Source organism: Gymnoscopelus braueri (assembly GCF_963280865.1).
Source record: "Gymnoscopelus braueri genome assembly, chromosome: 17".
Lineage (NCBI taxonomy): Eukaryota > Metazoa > Chordata > Actinopteri > Myctophiformes > Myctophidae > Gymnoscopelus > Gymnoscopelus braueri.
The window spans coordinates 23,426,677-23,450,146 of NC_137617.1; the positions used below are offsets into that span (position 1 = coordinate 23,426,677).

The 23,470-nt window shown below is 41.0% G+C and overlaps 1 protein-coding gene across 2 annotated transcripts in view; it reads right to left on the reverse strand.

Annotated features, from left to right (window-relative positions):
* Positions 1–386: 386 nt before the first annotated feature.
* Positions 387–23,470, reverse strand: part of LOC308104002 (myoferlin-like) — a 38,955-nt gene continuing 15,871 nt past the window's right edge. Inside the window, exons 17-54 of one of the 2 annotated variants that reach the window (XM_080454247.1) lie at positions 23,283–23,321; positions 22,400–22,524; positions 22,048–22,161; positions 21,274–21,451; positions 20,915–21,039; positions 20,202–20,311; positions 19,464–19,656; positions 17,186–17,341; positions 16,109–16,240; positions 15,759–15,922; positions 14,440–14,554; positions 14,214–14,316; positions 13,642–13,775; positions 13,055–13,225; positions 11,790–11,868; positions 11,498–11,575; positions 11,136–11,317; positions 10,472–10,630; positions 10,216–10,317; positions 9,765–9,926; positions 9,443–9,608; positions 8,992–9,068; positions 8,013–8,024; positions 7,828–7,926; positions 7,131–7,259; positions 6,761–6,916; positions 6,415–6,506; positions 5,378–5,548; positions 5,035–5,183; positions 4,720–4,859; positions 4,401–4,489; positions 4,198–4,293; positions 3,271–3,412; positions 3,029–3,128; positions 2,535–2,728; positions 2,309–2,418; positions 1,137–1,284; positions 387–783 (exon numbers count right to left, since the gene is read on the reverse strand). In XM_080454247.1, coding sequence (XP_080310373.1) covers positions 745–783; positions 1,137–1,284; positions 2,309–2,418; positions 2,535–2,728; positions 3,029–3,128; positions 3,271–3,412; positions 4,198–4,293; positions 4,401–4,489; positions 4,720–4,859; positions 5,035–5,183; positions 5,378–5,548; positions 6,415–6,506; positions 6,761–6,916; positions 7,131–7,259; positions 7,828–7,926; positions 8,013–8,024; positions 8,992–9,068; positions 9,443–9,608; positions 9,765–9,926; positions 10,216–10,317; positions 10,472–10,630; positions 11,136–11,317; positions 11,498–11,575; positions 11,790–11,868; positions 13,055–13,225; positions 13,642–13,775; positions 14,214–14,316; positions 14,440–14,554; positions 15,759–15,922; positions 16,109–16,240; positions 17,186–17,341; positions 19,464–19,656; positions 20,202–20,311; positions 20,915–21,039; positions 21,274–21,451; positions 22,048–22,161; positions 22,400–22,524; positions 23,283–23,321 — 4,730 coding nt within the window. In that variant the 3' untranslated portion in view covers positions 387–744. The remainder of the gene's footprint in view (positions 784–1,136; positions 1,285–2,308; positions 2,419–2,534; positions 2,729–3,028; positions 3,129–3,270; positions 3,413–4,197; positions 4,294–4,400; positions 4,490–4,719; positions 4,860–5,034; positions 5,184–5,377; positions 5,549–6,414; positions 6,507–6,760; positions 6,917–7,130; positions 7,260–7,827; positions 7,927–8,012; positions 8,025–8,991; positions 9,069–9,442; positions 9,609–9,764; positions 9,927–10,215; positions 10,318–10,471; positions 10,631–11,135; positions 11,318–11,497; positions 11,576–11,789; positions 11,869–13,054; positions 13,226–13,641; positions 13,776–14,213; positions 14,317–14,439; positions 14,555–15,758; positions 15,923–16,108; positions 16,241–17,185; positions 17,342–19,463; positions 19,657–20,201; positions 20,312–20,914; positions 21,040–21,273; positions 21,452–22,047; positions 22,162–22,399; positions 22,525–23,282; positions 23,322–23,470) is intronic. The other variant, XM_080454248.1, reaches the window with a different exon arrangement.

Genomic DNA, 23,470 nt, shown 5'->3' on the forward strand with positions numbered 1-23,470 from the left:
TACAACCACCCCAATTGTTTTTAAATTATATTGTATTAACATACTCTACCATACAGATTGGACAAACTGACATTCTATTCATTTAAAAAAAAAAAGGTACTTAGTGAGGCTTTAGGGCTATTTAAATATTGTGAGTGCACGTGATGTCACTACACTGAACATGGACCAGAAAGAGGAGATCATTAAGAAAATAATTGACACTCTTGGTAAAGGTAAAGGCAACAAGACCATCTCCAAACAACTTGATGTTCCTGTGACAACAGCTGCAAACCGATCAAACCTGAGACAGCTGGAGCAGTCTGGGGCCAAACTACATGTTAACAGCTGCAGAAGTCTCAGAGCTACAGAAATGTTTTGATTGTCCAAAATAATAATGGTCCCATCACTTTTGTCCATTCATTTTATTTATTTTGGTTTTATTTAAAATACATTTAATACAAAATCAAGAGATTTTCAGAGAAAATTGTGCATTGAAGTGCAAATGTGTAGATTTGTGCGAGTAAGAAAAATGGAACATAGTGGGGGAGTGAGCAAATATGAGCATGTCTGTATGCTTATGAAAGGACTGAAAAGTGTGCAGAATGTGTTTTGCTAATGTGCAAAGGTGCATTAAGTTTCTCCCATTAAAAGTGAAAAATATATTAAGAAAATGTAGTTTAACGCTGTTAATTTATTTTGAAGGTGTATCCAGTGGCCGTGGTCTCGTGAGAGGTTTAAATTAGCCTTTGGCTCCATTGCATCTCGTCACTGATATGGCTTCACTATCTTCATTGAGATGTAGTTCTGGAATTAACAAAACAAAAACAAAAACAATCAAATCAGTACTTCTTCAGATCACTGTCATTATTAAACACTCCAGTGTCTGTGTGTTAAGTGAGTAAGAAAACATGTAATGGACAATCCCATTACAATATAAGTTGTTTATAGTTCCTCGATCATCAATACTTACATTAGGTATAATTAATAAAGAATGAAGATGACACGAATTACTCTGAATGACAACGCACGTAAAAGTATTGAGCCTCATGCATGCTTTTTTGCAGAGCAGTGGCTCAACCAGTGAGTCAGGACCCAAAAATGGGTCACAAGATGGTCTGACAGGGTCATGGATGTGACACCAACTTTGCCATCCTTACCGGTAAAGAGTAGAGGAGGATGCCGATGAAGAGGAGCAGTAAAATCAGAAGAATGAGTCCGATGAAGAGGCACCTGAACCTTCTCCACACGATGAACTTGCAGGTTTTAAAGGGGCTGGTGAACCAGAAGAAGGATGTGTCTGGACGTCTGGTGGTTATTTGGGTAAAAAAAAAACGGGCAAATATTTATTTTGACGTGCAAAAACAGTTATGAGAGTATGTATTGTGCCATACAAAAAACATGTTTTATAGATTTATTTATAGTCAAACATTCATACTATGAAGCAAACCTCATAGCCTTGCATCTTCTAGATCAGTTGTTTTCAAACTTTTAGTGCTCAACATCCACTAGTAACAAGCAAGTCAGAATCTCAAGGGACACCAGTATTCAAAGTGAAAATAGCAGATCTACAGGATCGTGTAGATGTGCTATTTTCACTATGTATGTTTGAAACTAAAATACAAATTAAATACAAAAATAACAAAAACAAATTAATTATAGAATTTGCCTCTGTATTGGGAAATGAGTGCGCACTAGGGGTGTGCCGATATATCGTCCCGCGATATATCGCGATACGTTTTCGTGACGATATGTATCGTTTTGAAGGAAAAAAAATCGTAAAAAAAAAAAAAAAAAACTTTTTTTTTTTTTTTTTTACAATAATAATAATCAGGCATGCAAACAGCCCCGAGGTGAAAAGAGTGACAACATGCTGTTTTTTTCGGGTCAGGTGTCACACTATTGCCCTATTTGGATTCAAAACGGCTATTGTTGCTGAAAAGCTACAAGTTTGCGTCTGAATAATGCAAAAACAGAATTATTTGTTTGCAATTTTTCTCCCCCATATATTTTCATAATAAAAAAGTGCGTATCGTATCGTATCGAAATCGTATCGAAGTTGTGAGCCAAATATCGTATCGTATCGTTTGGTGAAATTAGTGTATCGGCACACCCCTAGTGCGCACAAAGTACTGTATGGTAAATTAAACTTTTTGTACAGTTGTACATGTTGCAATAATGTGTAGTCGTCCCAAAATCCCAAGGCACACCTGGACTTGTCTCACAGCACACCAGTGTGCCTTGGCACACCGCTTGGGAACCACTGTTAGATGGACTGGAATTATTGTACCGCTCCAGTGAATACTGAAGTGAATATATTGGGCTTTCTTACTTTGGTGGGTCAAGCTTGGGGTTCATGTTGGGTTCATCCCTGCCTCTCCCTGCAGGTTTCTCATCGGAATCCTGTTCACTTACAATCTCCAGTGTCATCTCCACCTTGCCCTATAAAACAGGGTCAAACAGATAAATAGACCCAAAATAAAATGATAACATAATAACAGTAAGGAGTCCTGTATTATTAGCACAGTTATGGAAAGGCCATGTTTGCCTCTACTTACACCCAGAACCTTTTTACCATCCTGTTCTATTCCACAGGGCCACCAGCCTCTCACAGACTGCTGTGCAAACAGAGACTTGGATTGATCAGCCTTCCGTGGTACTTCAATATCCAGACACTCCATCATTTCCAGTTTGCACTTCTGTGCACTCTTGGCTGGAGGAGTCAGGTTACGCAAGTCAAGTTCCACTGTACCTGTGGATGCCATTACAATGTTGTCAGATCACAATCAACCTATGGCAAAGTGATAGTTTAACTCAAGAGTGTAAAAATGGGGGGTCATTTCAAACTAACACTTTTGCTTTAGCTGTTCAGCATTTATAAAGGATATGTTCTGCACCCTCCTCTGTGCGCTTCATTCAATTTATTACTGAAAGTAAATTATTACAGGACTTGATGCTTGGTAATAACACATTTGGACAGTTGTGGAAACGAGTAGGTAAATAAATTCAGACCATGAAGTGTATTTGGTTATCATTTATAAGAAAGCCTCACCTAAATAATCATCCAAAGAGAACTTGTCATTGTCCCAGATTTGAACAATCAGCTTAGGGGGGGTCCTGAACTCCGAATTGTCAAGACTCCAAAAATGTTCCTGAAGAGAAAACGCATGAAATTTTACCAAATTACATCAATATAATTAGAATGACATTTATACACATCCAGTCTTATCTGTAAACTTCTTCAAGAAAAGTCTTTTTAAAGTAGTTTTTTTGCCTACTCCAGCTGACACTCACCTTCTTGGACACCAGGCAGAGCTGTTCAGCAGGCAGGTAGTCAAACTCGTAGATAAACCTCCAGTTGAAGTTGCCATCTCCGTCCAGAGACCTGTAGTGGACATCAGTCTTCTGCTTGTCCTCCTCCATGCCAGGCATCCAGCTGGTAGAGCGAATTATAGATTTTACTTGTATTTGGTCCATATAAGTAAGTAATAAACTCTTAAAGTGACAATGAAATGAAAGATTTCCACAACAACAATAAAGAAATCACACATTTAGAGCAGATCAGTAGTCATAATGAAGACATACAGTACCAAACCAAACAATAGATGCCTTTTAGAACATATCAGTGGTGATAATGAGGACATACCAAACAATAGGAGCCAAAATCATTGGAGAAATCAATTATTTTCTATTTGTATCCCTCAAAAGTCCCTAAAAAGGGACCAATCTTAATGACTTCCTGGCAAACACAAACATACTGCATGATTGCATCAGCAAGCCCTTAACAATAAATATGAATCATGATTTTATTCACCCGTGTTATTCCCATAGCCCCTCCAAACAGACCTGCTTTTAATTATACAGGGATGCTACATTTTGAATTTCATTCAAGATGACAGTGCATTACTCGTATTAAACTTAAACAGTATTAAAATATGTATCTATAAACATTGGAGGTGAGAAATAAGTAATGCAGTTCATAAATGGGCATCAGCAGTGCCTCTCTGTACAACGAGATACAAAGAGTCAGCTGCGCTCCGAGCCGTGTTGTGTGTAGAGCCCTTCATCCCATAGCCCGAGGGAACGGGACCGTCGGCTGAGACTGATTGATTAAGCCAAAACACGCCTCCGTTTCTGAGCTAAGCTTAGCAAAAGGTTTGCATAGAGCCATTTCATGACGTCTTTAATTTGCAACATTAGGTGTGTTGTCCATCACCCTACCCTTTGACGTAGATGTCACTCATGTGTTCTCCAGTGATGCTCGTCTCATCCAAAGTGACATCTTGGGTGTTCCAAATAACCACTCGCAGAATATTCCTGAGAAATTCAGAAGCAATCTTTGTTTATCCGATGGCATATAAAAGCACTCAGGTGACCCAGGCAGAGAATGACTATACAAGGTAAAATAACAAAATACAGCATACTTCTTAGCCTTGCGTGGTGTGATGTCAAAGGGAGCTCCAGGGACTCCGATTCTTTTTGGAAAAACATCCACCCACATCTGAAGCCTCCCCTAAAATGAGACAATGTATGTATGTTGTGAGCTTATAGATCTGCCATTTCCCAAAAATCTTGGAAGAATGTTAAACATTTGATAGTATATGAAACATTTTAACAACAAAAATCTTGTATGCTGTGGTCCCTGGCATAAAGTATTTTCAGATAGTGGTCCATGGCCATATATGTTAATTTGGGGGTCCTTGACATAAAAATGTTTGAGACTGTCATGTCATGACCTCTGACCTGAGAGAGGGTGGGCTGGAAACTGCTGTACAGAGTTCTGGTCTCAACATGTTCAGGGACCAGACCCTGTGTTCTGAGGACATGCAGGCAGACGCGTTCCCGAGCTTCACCCAGATGATGATGCACCTCTTTGTTCAACTCTGCATGTGAACAGACATTACACACAACACAACATTATGACAAACTGTATGCTTTATTTTGTCAATGATCATAAATATTTGTATAATTGACTGTCAAAAACAAACACCAGCACCCTCTTACCACAGCATTGTACTGTATAAATTAAAGTTTTGAAGGTTTTTATATTGACATTACCAAACTGAGCCAGCGTGTAATCTTTGCCGTTGAAGGTGAGCGAGGTGCCATTGGCTTCAATCCTGGGTTTGGACAGGCCTTTGAGTCGAGCCAAGTTCTCCAGCATCAGAGACGGCTTCAGCTGGTCCCTCCACTGGTTGACACCAGAACTACATCAACAGAAACCAAGAACATTTATTAATGGCATTACAGCACCCAATCAACATGAACTTAACTGCCAATAACAGCAGTTGACATTCTATTCATTCTATTTTTTATATCATTTAATGTTTCATATTTTGACTTTTTCAAAAATAAGAATTCCCTCAACGTTGCATATTACATGCCAGCACGGTTTCCTCACATGCAGTAAGTCTGTGGCACGCCGCAGTAGGAGTTATATCGGGACAAGAAACGGTTCTCCAGGTCAATCACCGTCTCACCGACCTTCTCATCGAGAGTCATTACGTCGTAGTCATACACAGAGATCTTCAGGTCCTTGTCCTGAGGTAGGAAACACGTCATCTCAAACATCCTGTCCGACAGAAACAAAATGTTATTCATTTAGTGGCACACTTGTAGAACATATGTAGGAGAAAGATGGTGAAAACAAATTTATAAAAACATGCAGGAACTTAAAGGTAGGGTAAGTGATTTGCTTTGGTTAAAATAAGTGTTAAATAGCTCTATATTCTGATAGTACTCATTGCCATAGAGTGTTTGTTCAGTATTAGGAGTCTCCTTGTCTCTCCACCTCTTTATTAAACAGAAAATGCATTTTCGTTTCAGTTTCAGTTTCATTTCCAATTTTATCCAACCAGGACAGAGAACTCAATCAGGATACAGATTAAACAAGTGAAATTGGAAGTGATGACACTAAGAAATGAGCAGACAAAATTGGAACTGGAACACTGTACAAATTAAGCTTAAAAATGGGTACTTTCTCCTGATTGGCTGAGATTTTGACACCTACCGAAAAATTTATTTTCTGTTTATTAAAGAGCTGGAGAGACAGGGAGACATCTGTTACTGAAAAAACACTCTATAGCAATGATTACTATCAGAATATAGTATTTTAACCTTTTAACAAAATACTTTTTGTTTTAACCAAAAAATATCACTTACCCTACCTTTAAGATGAGAAACAAATGACTAACAAAATAAATAAAACAATTACTTTTGATTTCAAAACAGAAAGAAAAAAGACAAGAAACAGGTAAAGATGTGGTATTAGGTAAATATGTGGTGTCAAGATACAGGATGTTGTGATCCTTAATTAACACTACAATTTTATTGTAAGCCATCAGGACACCGTATGGGTGCTGTATTTTCAAAAAGGACTGCATGAAAGTGATTAATTTCTTCATAGTTTATTCATTGGCACTGTATAATGTACAGTACCTTCCAAACACGGGGTTGATAGTGTTGGGTATGTAATGGTCTCGGTCTTCAATGGATTTCTTTCCCAGTGATATCTTGATGTATGGATCACACTGAGAAGGGTAGAGACAGTACGTTTTTAAAAAAGCGTGTGGGCACTTGTATGTTTGCTTAATTGCCACCCAATGCTTACTGTATACCAATCAGCGAGCATCTCATACCTTTGGTTAGTTTTACTCACACAAAAATGAACACGATTAATAAAATATAGTAGTAAAATGTGACCATGATAAAATACAATGATTTAAAAAATCTGGGTAGGTGAGATGGAAAAAAACAAAACAAAAAAGAGAAATAAAACTGATACCTTGCCATTGTTGTCTTTGGGCTGCAGCTCGAGGGCTCGGACCACGTAGATTCTGACCAGACACTCCTGGGGTCCGCTCTCTGGCAGCTCTCTGAACTGACGGGGCGGGGCTGTCACGCCTGGGTCATCTGGCAGAGGGTACACCCTAAATGAACCCTGTGATAGCATACAGTACATGAAGAACAGAGCGTCAGAATATTTGTTATGTCCACACGGGTTGGTCATCTGGGCCCAGATGATTCATTCTATGGAATAGAATAGTGTAGTACGCTGTAAAATCTTGAGTGTTCATTTAATTGCGGTAGAACGTGGTGATTTTACAGTTTATATAATGGTGTGAAAAGGGGAGAACCCGAACAGGAACCTTTACCTTGAACTCTCCGACCACCGTGGGGTCGTCGTCTCCGTGTTCGTTTTTGCCTCGCTGCAGTTTGAATGTGTCACAGAAGTCGGTCAGCCCGTGGAACTCTGGGACATCCTCCAGTTCAGTGTTGTACACCTGACAACACATTGTCAGATTCAGTTGATGTATAGTTGTGCAACAGAAGGCCTACTTCACAAGCCAAAATGTCAATGCTTTAGTTTTTTAGTTTTTTTTTAACCATCATACCTTTGCATAGAGGGACAGAGAGGGAGATCACATTGTGTTTCATTCCAAAATTAGATATAGAAATGTAAGACTTAATTCAACATTTTTTGTAGATAATATTTTGACTGGTGTTAGCGTTTTGTAAGAGAAGGACTCCTAGGACTCCTCCTCCACTTAAGCTCCATTTTATAGTTTATGGAACGACGGTATTGCACAATAATAGCAAAAAAAGCTATAAACTCATTATCTACATACAAGCTTACAAGGTGTTTAGCTTGTAGATCGGCTACTTTTAGAAAATAATAATATAATATGCCCACAGTATGGGATGCCAGGTTGAAAACAATAAATGATAAAACAAAGCAAAACATTATTTGAAAGATATAATGTATTTGTAGCCAGTTTGTGAAAGCAGGAAATAAAGGCATTCGCCTTTACCTTTAGTGTGTCATATCTACCTTTAGTGTGTCATATCTACCTTTAGTGTGTCATATCCTTTCTTCAGGTATGGACCACATTTCTCCTGATCTCCCACAGAGGCATAGAACTTACTCCACCAATCAACCGTCTCCTTTTCCTGATGAACAGGTTTAATCCCTTTAACATTTGTGCATACATTATGTTGTATTTGATTTAATATAGTTTTATCATCATGAATCTTACCTTCTCTACAAGCTTTTGAGAAGAAGGATGGGATGCAACATAAAACAGATAAAAAGGTCAGTAGTCAATAAACAGTAAAGCATGAACAGTATTACTGTGAATGTAGGTATAAGTAAGGATTAGACAGCTTCAGAGCAAAATTGATGAGTTGCAGATTAAAGTGATCCCGTGATTGTGATTGGAAAGAAACAAATTATTTGTGTAAAGTGTACTCAAGTGCAATCACAACCACCAGGCTAAATATTCAGTGTCTGTAAATAACCAAGTGATTTTGCATTGTGGAGCTAATGAAGCCAATGTGGAACTACTGAAGCCATTGTGGAAATATTGAAGCCATTGTCGAGCTGTCACTGTGAATTAAGCAATCTTAAGTCTCTGGAGAGAGGATATCTTTTCATTAGGTGTGTCATTAGTCAGCCCTTTGGTGTCATTGGTGCCCAGCTGTGTGCATTAGCAAGCCATAAAAGTAACCATACATACAGGTAAGGAAGGGGAGGCCATTTTGTTGACTGCAGTTGACATACTGTACATAAACTGCAAGTCAGAGTGACAGGAGCATCAGATTTGACCAGAGGGTCAAATTCTGCCCTTCTTAGTAAATTGAACAAAGCTATGCAAATTAAAAATAGCTGTAAAATGTGATCATCAGCGAGTCATTCAGTGAGTGAAACTATGATTGGTCTGCATTTTATTAGATAATCTGCATCTGATTGGTCTACATTTCATTAGATAATCTGATTAGATGGTTAATGTTTAACATGTTAAATATATTTAACTTTAAATATATTTAACATAAGTTAAATATGTGTAAGCTTTGAGTCAGAATTATATTAAAACAGTTAGGCATTTATTCAACAAATGTTAAATATTATTTAACATTGTTGTTTTTTAATACAAGCTTAATACAGGGAAATGCTGTACATACATGTATTGAATAATCAAGATGAGGATTTACAATAGTACAGATTCATTAATCTACCTGAGTTTCTAGTAGTGGTCTGCTCTCCTCCATGTCAATAGCAACGTGTCCGGCTGGAGAAGCCATCATCAAAGACACTGTCAATGGTGGGAACACATGATTACTTTCAGCGTGTGTGAGTGGGGACTACTTTCAAATGTATGCCAGTGTTATGTACTGTACACATGTGCATGTTGTGAGCATGCAAATGTCTGATTTCCTTCTCATGTGTGAGTATGCATCAGTTTATCCGTCTCTTTAAGGATGTGTATATAAGACTATTACTACATGAACATACAATACAGTATTACTTAATCACACAATGATATTGCTCGCTGAAAATAACAGACCTCAAGCTAACAATGCAATGACGTACAAATTAGGTTCAAGGCTGGTTTCTTGCTGTGTGCGTGCGTGTGCGTGCATGCGCGCGCGCGCGTCCGTGCGTGCGTGTGTGTGTGTGTTTCCTTACTCTTGGAGGCCATGGCCCCCTCTGCAGTGATGACATAGGGGTCGCATCTGAACTGCTCCAGAGAGGTGATTGTACACTGACCCACCACAGGCTTCCTGCCGAAAGGACGGTGGTCAATCACCTTCAGCACGATGGGAGGAGTGTACATCTCATCCTTAGGCAGCAGCTAACAACAGGGGACAAATTGAGAAGAACATAATCGTGAATCAACGGAATGACCACATCTCAGGAAGAGAACAGCTTGAACCATGTACTTTTATCCCATCCCAAATCCTGTTTAAATGTTTATCCCATCCCACCTCAAACCCCCCCTTCACTTTACCACTTTGATGAAGAGCACAGAGGTGGTGAAGTTGGGGCTCTTCTTCATGCTCTTAATGACAGCCGACTCTACCCTCTGTCCCCCGCACTCCACCACCAGGCTGGGAGACGTCACACCGGCCAGCTGGTACGGCTTCATGTTCCTCAAGCCCCACGCAAGGATCTGGATGTGGAAATGCACACACACAGATTCAGAGAAAGTGTGCTCGTCTGCTTCTAGAACTACACATTTCGCTGCAGGATCACGTAGGATCGAAGTCTACCAGGCTCGTTCCTCCCCGATGCTACTGCCCTACTGCATCTGCTATTTTTGACATTTGTTTTACCTAGGACATGCCACAAATACGGACGACAGGTTGGAAAGTGGTCAAAACTACAGAAGGTGAACTGCTGACGGTACATTTTATAAATACATTTCTCTTTTGTGTGTACTGCATGTCAAATAGTTTTACCTCCACAGCCGTGAGCTGCACCACAGGCCGGATCCCCTGAGGAACCATGTAGAGGTTCTCCGCTCTCTTTGAAGGAACAAGAGGAAGGTCTGATTCACCCGCCTGGAGAGACGGGACAAAAGTGTGAGTGAGAGAGACAAATGTTTTCAATTCAATGTACAATTCCTTAAGATCCAGTATTATCTTGTGTACATTACACTGCTGACAAAACATTGTGATTCTTGATCCACTCATATAGATATTCATAATCAAAAACCTGGGTTTTAAGGATGAGTTCAGCTGCCACCAGTGCCTCTCCTGCCCTCTGTCCCCTCTGGATGATGGGACACCACTGCAGCTTGGGGGTCTGGTCCACCCCTGCGTTGAGCTTCACCAGAGGAACACAAACACTCCGTCCCAGCATCTCATCCTTACCCTGAGAAAGAGGAACATTTACAATCATTCCCTGGCGTGGTAAGCCTGAGTGAGTATGTTAAAACACCTAAATGAGTGTTCAAGGCCTTTAACGGATGCGGATTTACAAAAAGTGCAACAGTAGGATAAGCTTAGATGTTGGCCTAATGTTGATGGTTCAAAGTGTTTGTCACATGCACGTACAATACAGCAGTTAGCAACATTAAAATCAATGTTACAACCAATCAGCATGGATGGCGTGCAAGGGGTTAAGTCTACAGTCAAGATCTACCTAATACTATTTTATGAATAATTATAAGGTAACTGTGAATTAATAGGAAAAGAAATGAAGAGTTTTCTGGAACAAAACATGAAACGCATCACAGCCACTCATTACTATGCAACTCCTGGACATCTGCATTTACTAAGAGAATCCAACAGAGGGTGCTATAGATTGCAACAATGCAGCCTGGCAGCACAACTACTTTGAATACTTCAATAGAGAACTCATCTACCAAGAGACCTACCACTTGGTCCATGTCATAGAACTCCAGGATAACGTCAGGGGGGCGGCGAGCGAGGTTCTGGGGGTCTCCGTAGATCTGCACGTCATCGAAAATCAGAGTCTGGTCCCAGGTTGGGTTGAGTGTCGCTCGCAGCTTCTCTGTTGTCTTACTGACATGCAGGAAGGACACGTGTGCATATGGATCTGTGAGGACAAGTAGAGGGTCATACATTTTGTTACGCTTTCTTTTTAAAATATCAATTGATTCCTTTGTCCGCATTCATCCCTTCATCCAGAAAAAACTAATATTTGCACAGTACATACATTATTCGATTGCATTTCAATCCTTTTGAAGAAGTATTTGATCACCGTTTAGGAGCTTACCAGAAAAGCTATCTTTGTCCATGGACACCATGTTCCTGGCCTGATATACGTAGACACGTAGATGGTACATGTGTGATTCTAAAGAGAGAAAACACAATCAACATGACTTTCTGTGGTGGTGCGTTGCATATAATCGCCTATATTAACCACTTAAGCCCTATTTTTTTTATAAAGATTTATAAGGACATGCCCAAAATAGGGATGCCAGGTTGAAAGTGTGAGAAAGAAAAGACAGTTTGTGTGAGTGTATGTGTTGTTGCATACACACATACACTGTGCTTCCGTCACTTACTGTCAAATGAGCAGGACACCATGGGTGTGTTGGCCCCAAACAGCTTGGTGGCATCATCCTTGCCATCTGTATCAACGCCCTGCACAGTGAACCAAGATGACATTATCGTTATAACTATCTAAAGCCGTAATCTGTACGTTTCACTTTATACATCGTTTCCCTCTCGTGACAAAGAGAGGTAATTACAACGATGTCTGAACAATAAAGAGGGCAGTGCATCTAATGGCACACACCGGTGATGTAGCCTTATCCAAGTAACAAATCCAGAGTAATTTCCAGCAATCCAGCAGAGTAAATGTTAACAATAACATTAGATCGCTTAACACTAGACATTAGTCCTATAATAAGCTAATTGCCTGTGATCTTCTTACCAGAAAGTAACTGTTTAGCTATTGCAACGTTAGCTGTTAGATAAGAGCAGTGGCTAAAGTTAGCAGCATGATCTACTACAGTATGGAGACCATCTCTACCCACTGCAGATGTGCTAGTTATATTGTATTAACATATTGGAGCGACAGGAAACTGAGGGCAGAGAGGGGGACAGACATAATGAACAAACAAGTAAGACGCGCGAACACTGGAAGCGAACGCAGCTCGAACATATTGTGTATTTACGGACTTGTAATCCGTGTTATTTCACCGTGATGGGGAGAGAACATTGACATTGTGTGTGTGTGTGTGTGTGTGTGTGTGTGTGTGTGTGTGTGTGTGTGTGTGTGTGTGTGTGTGTGTGTGTGTGTGTGTGTGTGTGTGTGTGTGTGTGTGTGTGTGTGTGTGTGTGTGTGTGTGTGTGTGTGTGTGTGTGTGTGTGTGTGTGTGGGGCAGGCTGCTGTGCATTTTAATCAGAGCATTGTCTAAATTCCTGCACTCTGGCGCACTCTGGCGGCTGCACACAGGCAGTGCAGCTACTATATTTCAGCACAGAGTTTCCAGTCACATGGGGGCGCGAGCCAATGAGAGCGCGGCTGCACACAGACACACACACACACACACACACACACACAACCCGAGCATGGTTACATAGTAAGCTCCACTTGGTCGGAGGCGCGGCTTTGCCGCGCCTCCTTCCACGTTCGCAACAAGATCTTCAGCCAGGATCAAACCAGAGACGTTCGCGCAATTACAGTATGTGGTCTACGCACTATCCTGTCTGCATAATTAAACAAAATAAAAATATATGCCAAACTGGCGCCCCAGTGTGAAAAACAATATTGCAGATTGTTTGTTCACAGTCTTAAAGGAGAAAAGAGATGACTGTCACTCACCAACGCCCCCTCCAGTTTGAAGATGGCTGAGGCTCCAAGGCGGTCTTCTGGCGCCATCTTCCTCCTCCAGCGCCTGCGACGGAAGGTGTCTGATGACCGCTCCTTCCTGTGGAATTTCCAGCCAATCAGGGAAGAGAACTCCCAGCCCTCTACATCACCATGCTCCTGCCGCTGTGATCAAAGATTATCATGCATCAATGAGAAGCTCAAAACTGGTTACTTGGAGCAATTAAAACAATTCAATCAAATGTGTGTAATGAATTGTCATCAAGCATATCTGACACACTGTTGAGTTTGCTTTTACAAAAAAAAAAACCTCATTTTAGACATACCAAGCAATTACAATGTATTGACCAAATTCCTCCTCTTGGACCATTCAGGTTGATCTCATCTTTGTTTTTAACAGATTTTGTGCACAGTTTTTGCTTTTAGTCGTAGAGACAGGAAACTGAGGACAGAGGGGACGGACATGCATGTTTCCAGCCACAGTTGAACCAGGGATGTAGCAATTATGTGGTGGACACACTATCCGGTCAGCTGCTAGCATGCCTTTATCTTTTCTTACAGTACTGTCCCCATGTGCTGACCTCCATAGTAGGCAAGGCAGATCTCTTGCGGGGCCGGACTAGCCTCCTCCTGCGGTGGACATGATACATCTTCTCTGCAGGCACCCAGGACTTGGGCTTGTCATCTGGAGGAATGGTCACCCCATACTCCCACCCTGGAGCACAGATAGATAACACACACATACAGTAACCGAAATCACACATCCATTATTGAAACAATAACCATTGCAAAACGATATTGTTGACTCGAAAGCATTATGGGTTATTGTCAGCTTGTAATAAGCAACGGTTTGATAATAGAATAATGTATGTTAAACATGAATGCATGTTAAACATTGACTGATTAACTACAGTTAACAAAAATGAACTACAGTAAACAAAAAAAACAACAACAAAAGGACAGGCATCAATAATAGCTCATCTTTACAGATTACCAGTTATTATGATTGCAGACATTTCATCACTCAACATTTACAAATACACAGATCTGATTAACTACGCCATGTAACCATTTATGTTGAGCAACGGTACAGAGACCTAGTTGAGATGTTAAAATAGGGGATTTGATAAGGTATTTAGTAGCATGTGCAGACCTTGGTCATCTACAGCTCTGTTGTCATCTACAGTCCACACATCCTCCCAGTTCCAACCTGGAGGACAATCAAACTCCTTAGGACTTTGGCTCTTCTCCCCGTTCTGTCAACAACAACAAGAACTCAGCTGTAGTGGATATTAGGATATTTTAGAACTGATCAACAGGTTGAGGGCATGTGAAAGTGAGTGAGTGAGTGAGTGTGTGTGCGCGAGCGTGCGCCTCACCACATCAGTGTATGACTCGGAGGCAGGTTTCCACTCCCCACCAGGGAAGCAAGTCTCATTCTGGAACACCTCGTCCAAAAAGTCAGTGTGTCCTGCATCTGCCTCAGTCAACAGACTGATAACAACAAAGCATGTTTATTTGTAGCACATTCCAACAACAAGGCAATTCAAAACATTAAGCATCAGGGCGCTCGGTGGTCACAGTGGTAAAGTAGCTATCCACCACCACGGAGTCTGGGGGTTCGAATCCACCGTGGTGCATACAGCTTTGTCGAGCGTCTATACGAACACAATTGGCCCGTGTGTGTTCGGGCTGGGGCGGCACCTGTCAGCGGGGAGTATTGGGCAGAAGGAGTAGGACGAAGGCTCTACAACTACGTCACTGGTAGGTCAGTAGGATACAACAGCAGTGACAACACACAGCAATGTGTGAGGGGAGGAATCAATTGTCATAACGACTAGATTGGGGATAAAATAGTGGTAAAAAGCTAAAGAATACACTCACAAAAACTAAAAACATTAAGCATCAAGACATTAAGACCTAGAGCAGTAAAAGCTAAAGAACACAAAGCCATACAATGAGAATCTGAGAAGAGGGCTGCATTAATATTTTACATTTAAAAAAATCTGAGCAACAGCAGCAATTCTAAAATTAAAAGCTCCAGCTTCATGATCAGATGCAAAAAAAAAGGGGGGGGGGCTACAGGGAGGGCTGGCAAGACGTGGTATTTTGCCAGTAACTTAGTCAGAAGAATGTTAACAGTGAAGCCAGCCAGTGCCTCATGGGAGGCCTTGATCGTTTCCTCTGTTTGTATTCAGAGAAAGAATTAACTGCGTTCTGCTGGGAAGAATAATATTCAACTGATATCACAACCTCTAAAATTACACTGCTGTCCTATTAGAAGACTGATTTATGCTGTAATGGCTAAACCATGAATTTGACTTTCCCGTTTTCGTATTTAGGGCAGTAGAGATCTATGGATCTAAAACTCACTCACTTGTGGTAAATAACCATATTCATATGGCGGCCATTTTGCTCTTATGTCATACTTGGGGGGGAAATGACACAAGAGCAAAATCGCTGGCATGTGAATATGGTCAATATAGTCTCAACCACCAACAAGTGTTTGATCTTTTGTACGGATGTATAAATTGATGATAAATTGTTCTTTTGTTATGCCATCAATCAAATTCTGACAGCAGCAGCAAGCAAATTTCCCCTTGAGATCTTACACTAAATTTTAATCTTAAATGTTCTCATCCCGACTCAAACATCCCAACTCTTGTCAAATGGATCTGTCATGATCCTCGGCTCTCACCCTTTCTCTGGGTCAATGAACCAGTCGCCCTCCCACTCCCATCCAGTGGGGGGCATGAAGTACTCTTTCTTCAGCTTAAGCTTGCCCGTCACGTCTGAGAACTTGTGCTTCCCAACCAGTCCAGTAGTCCCCCACTTCCCAAACATCTCAGCCTGGTTCTCATACTACAACACAAATGATTATTATTATTACAAACTTTAGTGCTCAAACACAAGCAGCAATGTTTGTAAATATGAAGACAACGAAGATTGTACGTGGCAGAAAGCAAAATATATAGTATATGTCCATAAAACAACAACCGGGAGGAATGAATCGATGGAAAGTCCGTTTCTGCTCTAGCAGCTACCTACCAGCTCAGCAAAGACGCTGAAAGTTCCTTCAGAGAAGGAGTTGAACTTCTTCTCGTGTGTGGACAGACCCAGCCACATGTTGACTCTGATTTTCACCGGCACCTTCAGCCCCTTGTTCTGGTCCATGGGGTACTGGGACAGACCATATAAAAATCATTAGACATTATGGTTTCAGAGAGATGGGGGACAATACAAGTTGGTCTAAATCCCAGCTGACCCAAAAAGGACTACAGTAAGTGCCATAAATATGCTCAACCGCAAAGCCTAATTCTAACTTTGTTACCATGTCGCTCACCAAAAATAACTGAAAATGTATACTCAGTATGACAAAGTATAAAAATTAAGACTTAACTGTTCACCATACCATGAACTTAAGGTATCTTGATGTTTATATTTTATGTCTGATACGTTTTCTATGTATTTGATCTATCGTTACAGCAATCTGGGAACCCATTGTCAAATAAAAAAGGAAAAACAGCGCCCTCTGCTGTTTATCACTTTTGCATTTGACTCTGGGGGGGGAATTAACTAGACACATGCTCACTGGAAACCTGGGTTTGGACATGCCTTCAGCCCTCTACTTCCGGTGGTGCGCCTATGTTTTCATTCCCACTAACAATATTTGTCCACGGAACACTAACACCATTTCTCCCAAAGAACATGGATCGTTTTGGTTATAAGCCGACTTGTTTCTATGATGAAAGAACAAGTTAAAATGTGAATATCTTTCCGTGGTTTTGTCGGCTTTGAGGATGCTATTGTTAAATGAGTTTCGGTTTGTTTTCAGTGGGAAGCGAGCACAGTAGCACACAGATGCAAATCCCGCACCTGAAAACTGAAAGCAGAACAAAACAGTTCCTCTTGCAGATGGGAGCCAGTGTCTCACGTTACTTACATATTTTAGTACTTAAGCTATTGGGGGAAAAAAGCTCACAATCACAAACCATCGTAATGTGACGTGTAGTGAGCTTGTAGTGCTACGTTCGAGAGATAGTGAAACATTTGGACAAACCTTTTCAAACGTTTTGATTAAAATAAGAACTCCAGGTTGAAAGTGGTTAAGGGTTACATCTGCACCTGCATGAAGATGGTCTGTGTCTTTCCGCAGTGCTGACCACAGGCCTGCTCACTGTATGTGGAGTAGAGCAGCTGGTGGGCTGGGATGCGACTGTAGGCTATCCTCTTCTCTCCTCTCAGCATCCAGATGATCACGTCTGGCATGCTGTTCTGGGGCTGGACACACAGATGTAAATACAGAATAAATTAACTGGATGTGACACAGTGCAGTACTATACAACTTAACATGGACCAGGACAGATGATTTACTGCAGGGGTTTTCAACAGGTGGTCCATGGACCACTGGTGGTCCGTGAAGGTATTGCATGTGGTCCCTGACCATGCATTTAGAAATGTACTGTAGGAAAGTGACAGGTCAGAGGTCAAGAAATTCAACAGGCAAGGGAGTTCAAGAAGGGGAAGTGTACCGGATTGCCTGATTGAGGAAATGTGCCCATATAATCAGTGATTATTAAACGGAGTAGTGTCACCGAGTGGTCTCAATGTTTGTTGTCAAAGGACTATGTTTATTAAGATGTAAGCAGCTGTTATGTACTGAATGTTTTATTCCTTGAATTATTTATTTAAGGGAAGATTATTTGCCGTTTTGCCGTAAATTCAGTTTACAGTATATATTTGGCCCCAATGCTGCCCAGACAGGCTTTTATATTTATTATTGTCATTTTCAGTCGAAAGAAGTACAACACTACTGCCCTGGGTAAATAGATTTTCTTTTTAAAGGAAAAAGAATGCAGCTTACTGTATTATTCACAAATGGATCAACTGTTGGAATAAAGGAGAGGATGTTACTCTCCGTCTTAAATTGACTAAGACACAAAAGTAACTTTTGTTAAATAAACATTTGACCTCTTATTTTTTACCATTTTGGAACCAAAATAGGGAACCGTTAGGAACCGGAATCGATAAGCAGAACCGGAATTGGACACATAAAAATCGTAACGATACCCATCCCTAATTATTACATGTGTCTGCTCACTCATACATAAGATACAAATCAGAAATATCAGTTAACGTGCGTTTAATGGAATGTTGGATTAAGTAAGAGGAATAATGGAATAAAGGTAACCGTGGGAATAGATCAGTGGTTCTCAACCTTTTTTGAGCTCTGGACCACTAGCATATTTCAGTTAAATAGACTTATGAAATATTATTTAAACATATTTTGACAAAAAAGGTATTTTATTTATGTATTTACATTTTAAAACATTTCCCCATGGACCACCTGCAGGTCTAATTATGCCATGGACCACTGGTAGTCTCGTGGACCATTGGTTGAGTAACAGTGGGATGTAGACATGGATGCATTGCAAGTGTTGCCAAAGCACTAATCTTATCCCAACACAACAGTGGTCCCTAGGTTGATTCTTAGTCAGGGTGGTGGTCCCTCGTTCACAATCAGTTGAAAACCCCTGATTTACTGCATGCAAGGCATCCTAATACTATTCAGTCAGCATCGATGGTGTTTCATTCTCTATATTCAATGATTATCAAAACATTCACTGGTGTCTTGATGTACTGACTAAATAATCACAAGTCTTTGGAATCATATCCCGCTATGCTCACAATGTTACCTCTCTGTCTACTAGTTTCTATCATCTTATATAGCAGCAATGGCTTGAAAAAAATAAAACATTAGGTGGATCTCGGGATTCACATAGGAATGGCTTCAATGTGGATCTCAGACTTCATGTGGCCAGCCAGTGACGTCAGATGTCTATGATGCATCTATGTCATGACTTTGGGCAAGGTTTCAACCTGATCTTAGCCCCATTGACATTCATTATACTGTAGTTAAATAAGTTCCATATTTTAAGTATAAACAAGGGAACCAGGAGACCTGGTACTGCCAGACCCCTAGTGGTTGAAATCTGAATGGCCGGGCTTCACATGACGTGTGTCCCTTCTATGCCCATGTATGGACAGACTTTTTTGGGGGACAGACTTTTTTTTGGCTGGGGCCGGAGGACAAAGTGACAGACTTTTTTTTGGCTGGGGCCGGAGGACAAAGTGACCATGCCCATGTATGGACGAAACAGGTACAAAGCCTCATGTAAGCCCGACCCCTTGGGTCTGGCAAACATAATGTGAAAGAAGGTACGGTACTAAGTTTGCCTACTGACAGTGTGCACAAGAAATATGGCGCAGATCGGTACAGCGGTTTGTGAGATTAGCTCCGGACAAACAGACACACAGACCAACCCTCTTATCCTATCCTGCCGAGATCATATTGACTGACAGAGTGCTTAGCAGTCCATTTCTGTATGTGTCATCACTCTACCTCCTCAGCCAGCAGCAGGAGTTTGTCCACCCATGTCTCTATGTCTGCCAGTGTGTCTTTGATCTCTCTGGCCTGCTCCCTCATGTTTCTGGCTCCGTCCCGGATGGTCGCCAGGGCACCGTCTCGCAGCTTCTTGATCTGGATGTCCAGAGCCGTCAGGTTGGGTTGCCCTTCTATCTCTGGAATGGGTAAACTGGAAGACAACAAAGACAGGGGTTTAATTATGTACTGTATGGTGTAATTTCTAATGATAAAGCATGCATTTATCTTTGGATGCAAGATCATCAAGCAGGGATCTACTGAAAATAAATGCTTTCAAATAATCATTTTTCATTACAGCTTGGTTGTTGGAGAGTGAAAGACATTTTGTTTTCAACTTAAATTTACCATGACCAAATATGAACCATTTAAAATCTTTCCTCACACTTATCTAACATTTATTTATCCAGGGAAAGTTGAGCTATGTCAACAAAACATGCTCTTATTTCTGATAACACCCTGTTTGACATTTACACGGATACACACAGCGATACCCAGGACCTTTCCAGTGCTAGCACAGCATGGTGAGACTGAGGAAACTGTGAGGAACCTACAGTACAGTGTAGGACATTTAAAGTCCTTGGATTGTGAAGGCTAGCACTTTTAACTGCAATGGCTAAAAAAAACATCCGCATTTTTATTTTCCATTTTCTAACATTGATCACGGTGTCGCCTGGTACCACATCCTAGTAACTTTACCTCTCTAGGTCCTCGATGAGCTGGTCGAGCAGCCTCAGCCAAACATCGGTCACCTGCTTGGCAGACACCTTGGCCAAGATGCCGGTTTTAAACAGTTTGAGGTTGGATTGCTACAAGATGGGAGAATAATTTCCCGTTATTCCCCAGCAAGTACACACTTGTATCATGACTGACTAATATTACTTCATAGACAAACCCTCCAGGTATTACTGTTACAATAATAAAACAAAGGCCTGTCTTGATATGTTTGTGTTGCCAATGCTTGTAAGAGGCGATTCACCATGGACAAACAGTGGCAAGGAAAATACTTCAACGTCATGTTCCTGATTGTTTATCCTCTTTTCTAATACATTTTATATCTGTGTGCTACTGTATATTCTTTGTTTTGCAAAATGGGGGAAAGGGGAAAAGTTGAACAATTTCCTTTTTTGTATCAATAAAGCATTCATCTAATCTTCCTGTCAGGATCATTATAGCAAGCATCCATCTTCTGTCCCTCGCTCTCTCTTTCTCATTCAATAAAGCAAGCATGCATATTTTCTCTCCGTCTCTCTCCCCCCTCAGTTAAAGGATTAAACCTTTAAATTCGATTGCGTCGCAGTTTGCCAGTTAATTCTGTTGGATCAGACCTTAAACCTGGTTTTACTAAACCCACGATTACAGCTAATCTTAAATTAAATTATGCAATGATGTTACAATCCAAGTCATCATACCAGGCGGTGAGTAATGTAGAGTATGATGTTGACAGCGATGAGGCGGTGGCTGATGTCCTCCCAGAACGACGTGACCACCACCACTGGCTTAGTGTCAGCCCACGGCAGGTAATAGTAGTGGTTACCTGGTCACATTATGCACCCATTGTAATTCATCATGATAATAACAATATTGATATATTACAGCGCTTACAACACTTTACAACACTTCGCATGCATGTAGCTTTACCAAGTGTCACAAAAAAAATAAGGAAGAGAGTAAAAAGCAAACATAAATCATATAAATTGACACTCACAGTAATTCCTGAATATTCATTTAACACTCACAGTGCTGCATGTCAGATTTAAGCACCACTCACCATCAAAAACAGCACAGCTGTACTGGGTGGTGGAGGACAGCGGCTTGCAGGTGGTGTCCAATTTGTTTCCATAGTTACCGATGCTGACCTCAAACTGAATTGGCTCACCGGGTTCCTGTAGCATGCTGGCGCTGTGGAAGACTGCACACAGACAGTATTTCCTCCTCCGCTGGTATTTCTGGTTGGAGGACAAGAAAAAGGTGGAAGAAAGGAGAGACAGGAAGAGAGAGCGAGAGAGATTGGAGTTGATAGGTGGAGTCAAGACACACTTCAGCTTTTGACCTTCTTCAATGAAACAATTCATTTCAAAAACATAGAGATACACAACTTAACTCTTTAACTGCCAGAGTAATAGTGTAATAGTGTGACGCTACTGCCAGCGAAAACGAGCGATTTTACCGCGATAAGCTTTTCGCACGGGGGAAAATTATCCGGTCGCGGTAATCCGTTGCAGAGCTGTGGCCAGTTAAATGTGTCTTATTTTTTCCAAAAGACAACAGGAACGGAGATAAAGCCATTTTCCCACAACAATAGTAACAAGCGTTTTTTTTTTATTACGCCAATTCCGGGTCTGTCGTCATCTGGCAGTGAAAGCATCATTCATATGGTAGCGAACAGCGCCATCTGGTGGAAAACCACAGAAAAAGCGATTGAAAAAAAGGCTGTGCCATGGCAGAATCTGACGAGTTCCCTCGTCCCTCGTGGCAGGCAAAGAGTTAATACCTGACCACATCATGTTAAATCAACATCACAGATGTAGCTGCAGCACCATACCTGGGCCACCAGGATGTCATCACTGTGGATGCTGTCTACAGTCTTGTCTGCTTTCTTATCAGCCTTAGTGGATAACTCAACCAAGACCCTGCCCCTGTATGCCACCCCTTCTCCCTATCCAAACAAAACAAAAAAGTGGGTTATCATATGCATAGAAAAATCATTAAATTAAGTGAGTCAGCTAGAAGAAAACAAGGCTGTTCAAATTAGCTGACCAGATGACCTAGTAAAACCAGGAAAAGCCTGAAAACACTTTGCCATACAATATTACCACGAGCAGAGTCTTCAAACATATTTACGTAATTTTCAATCTACCACCACAGAAGCAATACAATACACTGCATCTAATTACCTTGCCGAAGTTAAGGTCCTGATAAGGGTCTATCAGGCCAGAGAACTCTCTGGGACTGCCATACAGGTTGATGTAGCAGGGACCAAATGCAGGCAGAAAACCCGGCTCAGACTCCCCTGTGATAACTGGAGTACGAGATATGAAAGCAGAGTTAACCTGTCAATCATGAAAACGAAGCTAAGCTAAGCAGATTGCCGGTTGGGGAGGGTTATGATTAGGGAGGCACGATATTGAAATTTTGGCCGAAATCTGATTACCGATTAATAGTCAAATCGACTATTAAGGATACCGGTATTGCTAAATGTTTCCAGTAGGGTTTACCTTACACCTGTTATACAATAACTGTGTGGGTGCAGACTTCTAAAAAACTAATTTCTAAAACTCCTACAACTTAATGTAGTAATTATACTTGTTGACCCTTTTGAAAGGTTACCCAGAAAACACCGATCAGATCTGCAGCCTTCATCATCACAAAAAGCATTCAAACGTGTTTTGGCTCGATACCGATATTGCGGTTTTAAGGCAGATATTGCTGATACCAATATAATGCCAGATTAATCATGCATCCCTAGTTGTATGTTAGAAGATTGTGAGGGACGGACAGCTGCAAGAATGGTGGATGCAAATCATAGGATGGGTATTAAGCAAGTGGAAGTGGCAGATGCAACTCAAACAACATGACGACATCACAGTTAGTGGGACTTAAAAACACTTAAGGCTCACGTCAAAACAGCGCAGACAGTAGCATTATTGGCAATGCTCACATGCGGTAGGCTTACACATTGTGTTACACACGCAGATATACAAGCTCATAGCCAACATGCACGTCACTTCACATGTACATGTACATGCTACACAGAGCAATAAAGAGCACATGTTGAACCTTCAAATGATGGATTTTCCCCATTTTCTGCATGTTCCTCTATACCAGGAGAAAAAGGACAATTCAAGTACCATTTGTGAGTAAGTGAAATTAGGTTCACAACTTTGAATATAGAAATACACACAATTCATCCTTTCACCCAGAATGTTTTATGTAAAAAGAACAGCTTATATCTTATATCTAAGGGA